The sequence below is a fragment of the Sus scrofa genome, chromosome 6 (assembly GCF_000003025.6).
Source record: "Sus scrofa isolate TJ Tabasco breed Duroc chromosome 6, Sscrofa11.1, whole genome shotgun sequence".
NCBI lineage: Eukaryota > Metazoa > Chordata > Mammalia > Artiodactyla > Suidae > Sus > Sus scrofa.
The window spans coordinates 58,705,303-58,718,471 of NC_010448.4; the positions used below are offsets into that span (position 1 = coordinate 58,705,303).

At 60.0% G+C, this 13,169-nt stretch overlaps 1 protein-coding gene across 1 annotated transcript; it reads right to left on the minus strand.

Moving 5' to 3' along the window:
* LOC100522579 (leukocyte immunoglobulin-like receptor subfamily B member 3) lies at positions 2,460–11,478 on the minus strand. Its single transcript, XM_021094949.1, is given in 14 exon segments — positions 2,460–4,142; positions 4,221–4,373; positions 5,130–5,180; positions 5,374–5,411; positions 5,490–5,532; positions 5,870–5,992; positions 6,957–7,007; positions 7,557–7,859; positions 8,110–8,406; positions 8,620–8,922; positions 9,067–9,324; positions 9,327–9,344; positions 9,528–9,563; positions 9,721–11,478. Coding segments are annotated over 12 exon segments (1,530 nt in total). The 5' UTR covers positions 9,755–11,478; the 3' UTR covers positions 2,460–4,142; positions 4,221–4,373; positions 5,130–5,154.

Here is a 13,169-nt window from a genome sequence, read left to right on the forward strand (position 1 = left end):
CGGAATGTTCATTCCCCGTCACTGCGAAGGGCAGTTTCCCTGCGTGTGGAACTGGGGGTCGTCCGGTCTTTTCTTTCCGGCCCTTGGAAAGCGTTGGGCCGCTTCCTTCCTGCCTTCGCACGTCGTCGTTGGCTATGTCCTTTGTCATTTGAGGGGGTTCTTCCCTCGGGAGTGGGGTGGTGTCTCGAGGGGGTTCTTCCCTCGGGAGTGGGGTGGCGTCTCCGTCTCGCTGCCTTCAAGGAAATTCCTCTGTCGTTGGACTGCGGCAGGTCCTGGCAGGGGTTTCTCTGGGTTTTTCCTGGTGGGGCTTCCCTGAGTTTCCCGAAGGCATGGATTTAGGCCTTTTGCCAGGTTCGGGGGCAATTTCAGCCGTTATTTCTTGAATAGTTTTCCAGTCTTGTCTTCTCTCTCCTCTGCTTCGAGGACCCAGATCCCAGATCCCAGGGATGTGAGATCGCTGTGACCCTGTTCATATGCTTTCCCAGAGTATGTGCTTCCCGTCGTTCCGATGGAGCAGTTTCTTTTTTTTTTTTTCTTTTTCTTTTTCTGGCCTTCTCTAGGGCCCCACCCGTGCCATATGGAGGTTCCCAGGCTAGGGGTCCAATCAGAGCTGTAGCCGCCAGCCTACACCAGAGACACAGCAACTCGGGATCCGAGCCGCATCTGTGACCTACACCACAGCTCACAGAATCGCCGGATCCTTAACCCACTGAGCAAGGCCAGGGATCGAACCCACAACCTCATGGTTCCCAGTCGGATTTGCTAACCACTGTGCCACGACGGGAACTCTCAGATGGAGCAGTTTCTGTGGTTGTAGCTTACACCGTTATTCCCTCTGTCACCTGCTTCCTGCTCTGGAGCCCATCCATCCATGGAGCCTTGTGTTTTGAGGAATGTATCTTTCAGAGCTGCAGTTTCCATTGTGTTCTTCTGTTTCCTCACTGACACGTTCTATTCTTTTTAGATTTACTTTCTGCGTGTGTGTAATTGCTCCTCAAAGCATTTTTTTTTTGGTTTTGTTTTTGTCATTTTAGGGCGGCACCTGCGGCATATGGAGGTTCCCAGGTCTAATCGGAGCTGGACCTGCCAGCCTACACCACAGACACACCCCACCAGATCCGAACCGAGTTTTCGACCTACACCACAGCTCGTAGCAACACTGGATCCTTAACCCATCAAGCGAGGCCAGGGATCAAACCCGCAACCACATGGTTCCTAGTCAGATTCATTTCCGCTGCGCCATGCCAGGAACTCCGCAAAGCGTGTTTATTGTGGCTGTTTTACAATCCTTTTGGAGAATGCCAGTATCTGTGTCACCTCGGTGTTAGCATCTGATAACAATGTTTATTTCTCCCTCCAGATGAGCTTCTCCTGGTTTGTGTGCAGGTGGATGCTTTTTCCAGTCGGGACCTGGACGTTATGCTACGAGGCTCTGGGTCTCAGCTAAGGAAACCGTCTGCCACAGAAGGACTTTTCCGACCCATGCGGACTCCTTCCTGCCAGGTGGAGGGGACAGTCAGGTGCCCGACGCGGTCTCCTCTGACAGCCTCTGTGTCACTCCCGGGGCCTCCGCAGTCGTGGTGCCTTTTCCGCTGCCTTCCCTCCACTCTTCAGAGCACAGAGCGACTGCGGCTCAGGTGCAGACCACGGCCCTCAGGCAAATATCACACGAAAGGGAGGCACACAGACACCTGCTTTTCCCAGCGCTCATAAAAGCTATGTGTTCACGGCAGTGTTGTCTAGTGAGTGTGCAGTAGCACTGTGTGTGTCAAAAACCAATGTGGGGAGCTGCCGCTGTGGCTCAGCGGGTTACAAACCCGACTAGTATCCATGAGGACGCGGTTTTGATCCCTGGCCTCACTCTGTGGGTTAAGGATCCTGTGTTTCTGTGGCTGTGGTGTAGGTCGGCGGCTGCAGCTCCGACTTGACCTCTCGCCTGGGCACTTCCATATGCTGAGGGTGGACCCCTAAAAAAAGCAAAAAATACCAGGAGTTTCCAATGTGTTGCAGTGGAAACGAACCCCACTAGGAACCATGAGGATGCAGGTTCGATCCCTGGCCCCACTCAGTGGGTTAAGGATCCGGCGTTTCCGTGAGCTGTGGTGTAGGTCGCAGACGTGGTTTGGATCCTGTGTCACTGTGGCTGTGCAGTAGGCTGGCCACTGTAGCCTCGATCGGACCCCTGGCCTGGGAACCTCCATATGCCGCTGGTGTGGCTTCCCCCCAAAAAACCAAAAAAAAAAAGAATGATTTCTGAGGAGTGATTTTTCTCAGGGTTACTTGTGATGCTGCTTCCTGGCTTAAATCCTCATTTTCTCCCCAATGAAACGTAAGTCTCAAGAAAAAAGAAAGAGTTTTGGAGTTCCCTGGTGCCTCAGTGGATCAAGGATCTGGCATTGTCACTGCTGTGCCTCGGGTTCCATCCTTGGCTGGGAAATATCCACGAGGTACAGGCATGACCAAAAAACCCAATTTATTGTAGATTTTTACAGATGCTTTGATAAATGATAGTATAGGTTCTTTTATTTCTGAGTTTTTAATTATAGATTGGTGATGTCTTTAATCAAAAGCCTTTCATCTTTTGGTATATATATATATATATTTTGGCCACACTCATGGCATACCAAATTCCAGGACCAGGGATTGAACCCATCATCAGAGCCACAGCAGTGACAATGCTGGATCCTTCACCTACGAGAGTACCAGGGAACTCCATCAGTATTTTTTTTCTATTTAATCTTTTTCTTCTTTGGCCACACCCATGGCATATGAAGTCACTGGGCCAGGGACAGACTCCAAGCCACAGCTGTGACGTTGGTAGCAGCTGCGACAACAGCGGACCCTGAAGCCGGCTGCCGTGCTGGTCTGGGGTTGGAACCCACGCTGCTGCAGAGACAATGCCTGGATGCTTAAGCTGCTGCACCATAGTGGGACTCCCTCTGTCATCTTTCAGTGTTTGGCTTGTGTTGGTTGGCATTGGAGGATGAAACCAATCCTGCATTCCTGAAAAAAACACCCGCACGGTCACAGCATCCTCCTGGATGCTAGTTGGGTTCATTACCACTGAGCCATGACGGGAACTCCAAGATTTGTTATCTCCGTTTATCTCCATCATTTTGGTAAATTGTATTTTTGAGAATTTTTGTCCCTTTCATCTACATTTTCTTGTGGCATAAAATTGTTCACACAGTTCTATTTATTTGTGTATTTAGTTTTTCTTTTCTGGCCTCCCTGCGGCATGCGGAATTCCGAGGCCAGGGATCAGGTCTGAGTCGTATGCAGTGTCTGCGGCAATGCTGGACCCTTAACACCCGGTGCCAGGCCGGGGATCGAACCTGCATCCTAGTGGTCAGAGATCCTGCTGATCCCGTGAGCCACGGTGGGAACTCCATAAAGTTCTTTACTTAAAACTGTAGGGGAGTTCCCTTGTGGCTCAGTGGGTTAAGGATCCGGCGTTGTCATTGTTGTGGTGAGGGTTTGATCCCTGGTCCAGGACCTTCTGCATGATGCAGGCGTGGCCAGAAAAGAAAAACCCCAGAAAACCCCATCTGTAGGGTCTGCGTAGTGTCCCGACAAGGGTGACGTGTGCCTTCGTCCCTTGACCCTTGGTTCCCGTGCCTGGGGTTTGAGCGTGTGATCGGTGTTGGCAAGAATGGCATGTTGGCTCTCTGGATTTTCCTCCAGTTTTTGCTTGTCCTCCTTGGTACTGATTCTTGTCATTCTAATTTCCCTCCTTCTACCTTCGTTTGGAATAATGTACGATTCTCTTTCCGAATCCCTGGTAGTTGAGAGGTCTGTTGCTTTAAGTCCAACATGTGGGGTTGTTAGTTCCTTTGGATGGAAGGTGACCCCAGAGGGCCCCCGGAGCTCCTGGACTCGTGTGAGGAGTCCTGCTGGGGGGTGGTCCTTAGGGGGTGTCCACGACCAGCAGCTCCCGTGCCTGCTGGGGTGCCTGCAATCCAGTCCCTGGAATGCGGGGTCTGGGTCCTTGGGGGGCTAGCGGATGGCGAGAGCAGCATACACGCTGGGCTCTGCTGGGGGCTCCCCAGACTGGGAGGGAGGGGGTGCCGTTGTCCCCGACTGAGGGTCCCGTGGCTCAGCTGGGCGTAGGTCACGTCCTGGGCATCTGCAGATGCAGCAGCCTGCAGTGGGGGAGAGAGAGTCCAGCTGTACCTCTGGGGTGAGGGGCAGCCTGGGGGCCCAGAGAGGCAGACACCCACCTGACCGTCCCCCTGCCTGTCATCTTCGGCTGGTCTGTCCAGCAGTGCCCCCGACGGGGAGGGAGGAGAGGGGGCCACCCCCCGCCTCACTCTCGATCTGGAGTGGTTGACCTGGGCGTAGGTCTGCTCCTGGAGGGCTCCATGCTGCCCGTTCTGCTGGAGGGAGACGGTGAGACAGAAACAGCACCTCCCGGGTCCCGCTCCCCTCCTGCAGTCAGTGTTCCCCTCTGTGGTCCGCTGGGGGCCCTTTCCTGATGGAATCGCCAGGGCTCCCTCACACCTTGGGGCCTCTGGGGGTCCTGATTCTGTCTCAGCACCTGATTCTGTCTCAGCACCTGTCCTTGCTCATGTGGCTCCAGCCACACCGCCCACCTTCTTGCCACAGCCCTCTCGGCCTCAGCCAGGAGCTTTGCACTTGCTGCCCCCCGCCAGCACCCAGTCCTCTTCTCTTGCTTTATCTCCCTGAGTCTGAGGACCCTGCCTGCCCCTCTGCATAGCCTCTCTCTCCCCACTGCAGGGGAGCTCAGGCAGTGTGGACCGTGCTCCCTCTGCAGCTGCAGCACCTACAGGGTGCCGGGCGAGGTGCTCCCCTGGGCCCGTCTGTTGGGAGCAGGAAGGTCGGGAGCCTGGGCACTTGCGGGCCATTCCCTTATCCACGCATCCTCCTGAGCCGCGGGGCTGCATCCAGCACCAGAGGGTCAGACAGAGGAGGAGGAGTCAGGAGAGGGGACCCCGAAGGTGGGGCCACAAGTGGACAGGAGGGGGAGCCACAGGGGACGACCCGGGGCCCAGAGGAGAGGCCAGTGTGGGTGCTGGTGGAGCTGGGGTGTGGGCACTGAGACGGCTGCCCTGGGTGAAGTTGGGCCACAAGAAGGTCTTTGGTGGCCTGGCCAGGAGCAGGGGTCTCACCAGATGGTCCAGCTCCGTCCCCTCCTCAGACTGTGTCCTTCAGGGCAGCATCTGCTGGGGCAGAACGGGGAGGGAGGCCTTGCTGGGCAGGACTCCCTGAGATCGCTCAGGGCTGGACCCCCTGTACCCAGAAGGCAGGTGATGGGTGCTGCATCAGTCCTTGCCCCACCTTGGGCTCCCGTCCCCCCACCCCCCGCAGAGCTCTCCGCGCCCACCCCCAGGGCCACCCTCCTCTTCTGCTCACAGAGGTTCTGGTCCTGGGTGTCGGCGGCTGGGCTGGAGCTGGGAGGAGATGGGGGTGTTAGGGGCGGACGGGGCTGCGGGCAGCTGGGAGCCTGGGGTCTTTGGGGCAGGAGTCACCTGTTCTGCAGGCCTCTGTCCTCGGGCTCTGGGTCTGCAGCCCCTGCAGGAAGTCGGAGGTCAGCATTGCCCTGGGTGGTGTCAGCGGGCACACCTCAGCCTGGGCCTGTTATGCCCCCTGCTCCACGGGGCTCCAGGGCAAGAAGGAAACCCTGACTCCTTCCCGCACGTGGGTGTCAGTGTTTCAGGACATGAGACCCGAGAAACCCCCTGCATGTCTGCCTGTGACCTGACGTTAAGAGTTTTCGTTCCAGATTTTCAGACCTGAGACTCTGGACCATCTCTAAGCTGACCTCACCCACCTCTTTCTTTGGTTCCCGTTGGCTGGTGCCCTAAGCCCGGCGCCTCTGGGGGCCTGGGTCCCCCTGTTCCCTGCTCACCTGACTTCCTGCATCTGTCCTGATCCCGGCGTCGGTGTCGGATGAGGAGGAAGAGGAGGAGGAGCAGCAGCAGGATGAAGGCCACCAAGACCCCGATCAGAAGGCTCAGGTACCATGGGAGGCCTGGGGCACCAGTGAGGTCATGAGCCATTTAATCGTGCACCTACTGTGTGCCAGACTCCTGCTGGGGTCTGTGCATTCACCTCCCCTACCCACCTGCCCGTTTTACAGATGGGGAAACTGAGGCCCAGACGGGGAAATCAGGGCGCTGGGCGACCCAGCCTGGACGACAGCCCTGGGACTGGCACCCAGGACTCTGGGCTCCCTGAGCTCTCCTCGTGCTGCCTCCCTGGCAGACACCAGCTTCCTGCTCAGGGGCTCCTCCTGTGCAGGGGGCCCTGTCCCAGGGTCTCATCTGGGCTGAGGGTCCTTCCTTGTCACCCTGCCCACCCCAGACCAGCTGGACTGTGGGAGGGGGGTACCTGGGGTGGAGTCTGTGTCCCCCCCCACCAGGTGCACCCCCTGCAGGCCCTGGTGCCCTGGAAGTTCCATGCTGGGGGCTGTATCCCCTGGAGCTCTGTGAAGCTGGGTGTCACTGTGTCTCACCTGATGGCAGCCCTGTGATCCCGGGGCAGGGGACCAGGGAGCCCGCCACCCTCGGACCCGAGACTCTGAGGAGGGAGGCCCCTGGCTGGTCTGACAGTGGGAGCGGGGACTGCAGCCAGGAGTCTGAGCCCAGCCCTTGTGCTTCCCCCTGGAGCTGAGCTCCCCAGGCTGAAGGGGAAGCACACGGACGCCAAGACCCCTGTCCTGCTCCCCCCCCCCCACAGTGTCACCATCATGCTGAGAGGGGACAGGACCCCATCCAGTCCCTCCTGAGGGCCTGCCTGTGAGGCCTCCTGTCCCGGGGGTTCCCGGCAGAATCAGACCTGGAAGGACCCCCGAGCTCTGGGCCTCGACTCTCTCCTTTGACACGTGGATAGGCGGGGGGTGGGGGCATCCATGACCGAATGTCCAGAGGTGCCTGACCCGGGGGCACAGCCCCACCCTGCCCCCCGTGGACCCCCCTCCATAGACCCGCACTCACCCCTGTCGGGGCGTGAGTCCGTGGGGCGGAGGGGCTGATCCTGGGAGCCTCCTGGGGGTCAGGATGGGAGGTGAGGGGGCTGGTCCCAACATCTCCCTCCCCATGACCCCCTCCACCCCCCCCCAGAGCCGTGGAGCCCTCGGGTCCCCCCACATCTCTGCCCAACCCCACCCCGCCCCAGGACACAAGCTGCGCTGGGATTGGAGCAGGAGTTAGGTCAGCTGAGAGCTTGAGGGACAGGCCTGGGACCAGTGGTGCACTCACTGGACAGAGGCCCCCGTGACTCCCCAGCTTGGAATTGGGCCTGTGGGTGGGGATGGGGCCCCAGAGGATCCTGGGAAAGGGCTGTGGGTGGGCGAGAGGTTGCAGCTCCTCGGGGCTCCCCACCTCCGCTCACGCTCCTCCCCGAATCTGCCCTGCGGCCGCCCCATGGCCTTCTCCCTCCTCCCCCGAGGACCCTGGAGATGAGATGGGGGAAGGGGGCAGGGTCCCTCCATCCCCCTGGGGGGTGACCCTCCGTTGAGTCCACTTCACTGCACCCTAGAAAGGGGGTCCCCCTAGAGCTGGCCATGGGGACACACAGAGGACAGGTCCCCTCACCTGAGACCACGAGCTCCAGGGGCTGACTGGGCTGTGACAGTAGGTAGGGGTCCCTGGTGAGTGAGCCGTAGCACCTGTAGGTGCCCCCGTGGGCCGAGGTCACAGGACCCATGGAGAACTGGGCCTGGTTCTGCCCAGCTTGGGGCTGTGACCTAAGACGCAGCGGGGGGTGGGCCGCCCCCTCCTTGGACAGAAGGAAAGTGTCCATGGGAACCCATGACCGACACAGCAGGGTCACGTTCTGTCCTGCAGCCACCGAGGGGCCCGGTTGCACCGAGATGTAGGCTGTGCCAATGAGCCATCCAGGAGAGAGGGAAGGGGTGAGGGGCTGCCAGCCGCACTGGTTCTGAACAGAGACTCGGCAGGGCCTCTCCGAGCACCCTCCTCTGTGTGTATCTGTATTTCTCTGAGCCTCTCCATCGCCCACCACCCCCTGTCTGTCTGTCCCTCCCTCCCTAGGGACCCTTCCCCCTGGTCCCAGCATTCCTCCTGGGGCTCCCCCAGCAGGGCCTGTGCAGAGTGTGGGTCCCCGTCTGACCCGCTGGCTCCTCACCTGCCACCAGGATGTCCAGGGGGTCACTGGGGGCCGACCACAGGGAGGAGAGGTTGTGTCCACCGTAGCATCTGTACCGGCCCCCAGGGTGGCTGCTCACCTGGCCCAGGGGGAAGTGGGCCTGAGAGAGCCCAGCCTGGGGCTGCCAGGCAGGGCTCTGTTGGAGGTCCTGTGCCCCCTCCTTGGCCAGAGCAAACCTGTCATAGCTGATGGCAGAGTGACACTGGAGGGTCAGACTCTGTCCAGTGGCCATGACATGGCCCTGCGGGGTCAGGAGGGAGGGCTTCCCAGAGTCCCCTGGGGAGAGAGAGCCCTGGGTTAGGGGCTGCTTCCCCCATGACCCCCTTGTCCCCCCTGACCTCCAGGTCTCACTGTCTCTCACACTCTGGGTTCTGGTCCAGGAGCCCCACCCCCTGAGCCTCCCCCTCACATGGGGCTCTGCTCTGAGCCAGGCCCTCAGGGACCTGCCTGAGGCCCCAAAGCCTCTGGGACCAGGCTGGGCCCCCTCACCTGAGACCAGGAGCTCCAGGGGGTCACTGGGTTCTGACCACACCTGGGGTTTGTCTCTGAAATAGCCATAGCATCTGAATGTCCCCCTGTGGCTGGGGGTCACGGGGCCCACAGGGAACAGGGCCCGGGTCTGCCCATCGGGGCGTCTCTGTGTGTCCAGGGTCCAGGAGGACTTGTGTTCTCCTTCCTTAGTCAGGATGAACCTGTCATATCCGTGCCGTGAGCCACACTGGAGGGTCACATTCCCTCCTGAGGCCACCACAGGGCTGGGCAGGGCTGAGAAGGCGGGTTTTTCGGAGGCTCCTAGGAGAGAAGGAGGCAGCTTGTTACCTGGGGCTCACAGCCCCTGAGCTCCCCCAGGGCTGGGCTGTGAGAGGGACCCACCCTGAGAGCAGACCCCTGCCTGAGGGCAGAGCCTGAGGCTGGGCCCCCTGAGTGTCCTCTCACCTGTCACCACCAGCTCCAGAGTGTCACTGGGCTCTGACCTGCCAGTGGGGCTGATGTAGTAACAGCGGTACCTCCCTGCGTAGACCTGGGTCATGTATTGAATGGAGAACTTGGCCTTGTCCCCAGCCTCCCGTGGGGTCTGTCTGTCCCAGGGAGTTGGGCTTCCCTCTTTAACCAGATGGAACTCCTGGACCCACAGAGCCCCCTGACACCAGATGGTCACAGGGCTCCCCCAGGTGACCAGAGGGCCTGGCTCAGGGTGGGTTTGGGCAGGGTCCCTGGAAGGACATGAGAGACCAGGTCACAAGACCTCCCCACCCCCAGGCCCCCAGCTCTCAGCCCAACCCTGCCTGACTCCCCCCCTCCAGCCCCTCCCTGCCGTCTCCATGCCCAGTGCCTGGGGGTGGCCCCTTGTCGCCACAGAGGAGAGGAGGCGCTGGCACCCCTGGGCACCGACTCACCTGCCTGCACCTGGGTCCCCAGGCCCACACTCAGCCCTGGAAGAAAGCATCTGTGAGGACTCGCCCTGGACTCTGAGCAGAACTTCTCATGCCCGGGCGCCCCCTGGGTGCTGGGTGTCCCAAGAGCACAGGCTGGTGTGGGGAGGGGGTGGGTCCCCCCCGGAGCAGGGCTTCCCCTCGCCCTGCATCTCACCGAGGCAGAGCAGGCCCGGGAGCGTGGGGGTCATGGCGTCTCCTCCCCGTGGTCCAGGCTGTGCAGCTGGAGGAGAGCCCGGCGCCCTCAGGACAGACAGGGCCCAGGGTGTGGCCCCTCGGAGGCCGGTCCTCCCTGTCACGGGGTTGTTACCTCAGCAGCCCCACAGGAAGGGGAACTGCCTCTTCTCGGGAGCCTGGCTCTATTTTTTTGGGGTTGTTTTTGTTTTTGTTTGGTCTTTTTAGGGCCCCTGTTGCTGCATATGGAATTTCCCAGGCTATGGTGGCATCAGAGCTAGCAGGTGCCAGCCTGCAAGACAGCCATGGCAACAGGGCATCCGAGCCGCATCTGTGTCCTACACCTCAGCTTGTGGCCACACCGGCATCTTAACCCACTAAGGAAGGCCCGGGTGTGTTACCACTGAGCCATGTCCACAACTCCCCTGGTTCTTGTTTTAGGGACAGCGTTGGTGCCTTCCTGGCATCCCTGTCCAGTGATGGGAACCAGGGCCCGTCCTTCCCTCTGAGAGGCTCCCCCTGGGGTCTAGCTCCCTCCCCAACCCGCCCACCAGCACGTCCCTGTGGGTGCTGGGAGTGGACGGGGCCACAGACCCTGGCGATGCTTCAGGGAAGATGCAGGTGCCCACCACAGCCAGGGCTCAGTGCAGCACGGACCTGTGTGTGGCTTCCGAGTCCAGCTCAGGCAAGTGGCAGTGAGCTGGGAGGGGAAGAAGGAAGATGTGGGAAGGAGAGGCTCCTCTTCTCCTGTCCCCGAGGGTGGGCTTCTGTCTGTCCCAGCCACTCCAGGGGCTTCTCTGTGTCTCTCCTGCAACAGCGTACCCCCCACCTCCATGGGCTCATGCCCTGAGCTCTTCCTGCCTCTTCCCGACCCTTGGTCCTTGGCGGGGCCTCCTCCTCCTCCCGAGGTCCTGCCTTGAAGCTTTAGAGGACCCTGATGTGGGTGAGGGCTTCCTTTGAAGGAAACCACTTCCTTCAAGTGTCGCCTCTGCTCCTGGAGCTTCGAGAGCAGTGCCCTTTCTCTGAGCCTGAGTTTCCTATTCCGCCTGTTGTCAGGAACCCCACTCCTGGGAGGGGTGTGGGCTGAGCGGTGACTGGGTCCCCTGGAGGACTGGTCATGTTACCTTCCCGACTGAGTGACAGAAGGACCGGGTTGGGACATGAAAGGGCCGTGGGCTCAGACTCCCTGGCAAAGTGGATGCTTGCTGTGCCCAACCACCAGCACCACCGCCCCCCTCCCCCCGAGCTGGTCTCTGCTGTGAACCCTGAGAAAGGCCCCTCAGACCGTTTGTGACCCATGTAGCCACAGGCCCAGGCAGAAGAAGAGGAAGAAAGTTCCCAGAGTGGAGAGGGGCCCAGAGAAGGAGCGGAGAGGCCCCGGGGGTCCAGGTCATCCGGGGGCCTCAGGGAGGGGGACCCTAGCTGCTCACAGTGGGGAGGGGCCAGGGCTCCAGGCGAGGGTGGACGCTGTGCCCCTGTGTCCCCCGTGTTGCTGGGCGGGCCTGGGTCTGCTCGCGGACCCAGACACATGGCAGAGCTGAGCCGCGGCCCCCGTGGGCCTGAAACTGAGCGCAGCCAGTGTGGGCGGCTGTGCGCCTCAGCGGGCGCGGGTGCGAGGCTTGCCTGGGCATCTTGCCGGCAGCCCCTCCAGCAGGTGCTGCGTCTGAGACCTTGGACCCCGCGGGGCCAGAGGGGCTGCCGGCCTGCCCTGGTCAGCCGGACTCGCAGGAGCGCCCTGGGAGAAGCCTGCTCTGCAGGCTGGGTGTGCGCCCCAGCGGGCGTCCAGGGCCCCTCCGGAGGGGGACCGGCCCGCGGACCACAGGCTGCCGAGGAAGGGTGCCGGTCCGTGCGAGGTGAGGCGTCAGTGGGGAAAACCGGGGCGCCCTCTTGCATGGAGCGCGTTCCCGTCTCTGGAAAGGAAGTGGCAGCAAGCCTGTGCGTTATGTGCTAGAAGCCCCGGCAGTTTCCAAAAACAGAAGTGTTAGCAATGACAAATGCAGTCGCATCAACACATTTGACCCTTGATCGCAGGAGGAGCTCGTGAGCGAGGCCCCTCATGCAGGAGGAAAGGGAATCTTGGAGCGGTTCCAGAAGGCTGTGCAGAGAGGTGAGAAGTGGAAGTTCCAGATCCTGCAGAAGATGCGGGGGTCCCCCTTGGTGTCTGCTGTGGGCGTCAGAAGGAAAGAAACTCATGCTCAGGACACAAGTACCCGGATTTTGCACCGTGTGGATGTGAGTTCAGGATCTGACTGCAGTGGCTCGGGTGTCTGTGGAGGCGGGCGTTGGATCCCCCCAGCCCAGTGCAGAAACTTACAGGATCTGGTGTTGCGGCAGCTGCCTGGTAGGTCGCAGCTGTGGTTTGGATTTGCTCCCTGGCCCCCAAAACTTCCATATGCCGTGGGAGGAACGAGAGAGAGAGAGAAGGAACTGAGCATTTTGCAGAGGTGAAGACAGACCAGCCCGGTGCTGAAATGCTTAGATTTAAAAGGACATCTGGGAGTTCCCGTTGTGGCGCAGTGGAAAGGAATCTGATTAGGAACCATGAGGTTGTGTGTGGATCCCTGGCCTCGCACAGTGTGTTTAGGATCCAGCATTGCTTGAGCTGTGGTGGTCACAGATGCGGCTCGGATCTGGCGTGGCTGTGGTTGGGGTGTAGGCCAGCAGCTGTGGCTCCCGTTCGACCTCGAGCCTGGCAAGCTCGATATGCCATGGGTGCGGCTCTAAAAAGCAAAACAAAAACAAAAACAAAAAGAGAAAACAAAAAAAGAGACTTCTGTATCTTGAGCCTTCCTGGTAAATGAAGAGAAGGAAGGGCAAATTAGAAAAACCGTTTCCAGCCCTGAATTGTATGCTTTAAAATGGCTAATTCTATTTTATGGACATTTCTACTTAAAAAATTCAAGGAGGACTGGCGACGGGCCCTAAAAATGTCCTAAATGTCTTCCTCTGGAAACTGAAAGGTACCACGGAGAGAATGACGAGCTAACATTGGCTGCGACGCCACCGTACCAGAAAGTGATGCCCGAAGATACTGGAGAAGCACATCAAGGACTGAATGGTGAGAGCCTGTATTGGGAGTCCACTTGTTTGTAAGGGTCAACAGGGCCCGGGTCATCAGGGGAGAAATCCCTGAACACAGAGAGATCCTGGGCACCTCGGACCCTGTCGAGCTGGGTCTCCCCCACTCCTCAGGCTGCATCTGTTGTGGCCAGACCCAGGCCTGTGGCTGTTCCCAGGGCGGGGGTGGAAGCCAGACCCCAGCAGTGACAAGGCCGGGTCCTTCCCGGGCTGCGCCGCCGGGGGGCGCCCCAGGCTGCATCTTCACCAGAGAGAAGGAGGGCTAGGGGGCAGGGATCCCCTCACCAGCCTGTCGTTGCCTCTCCTTTCCCCGCGTGACACACGTTCTTTGAAGGAAGCAAACGTTTTCCGCTG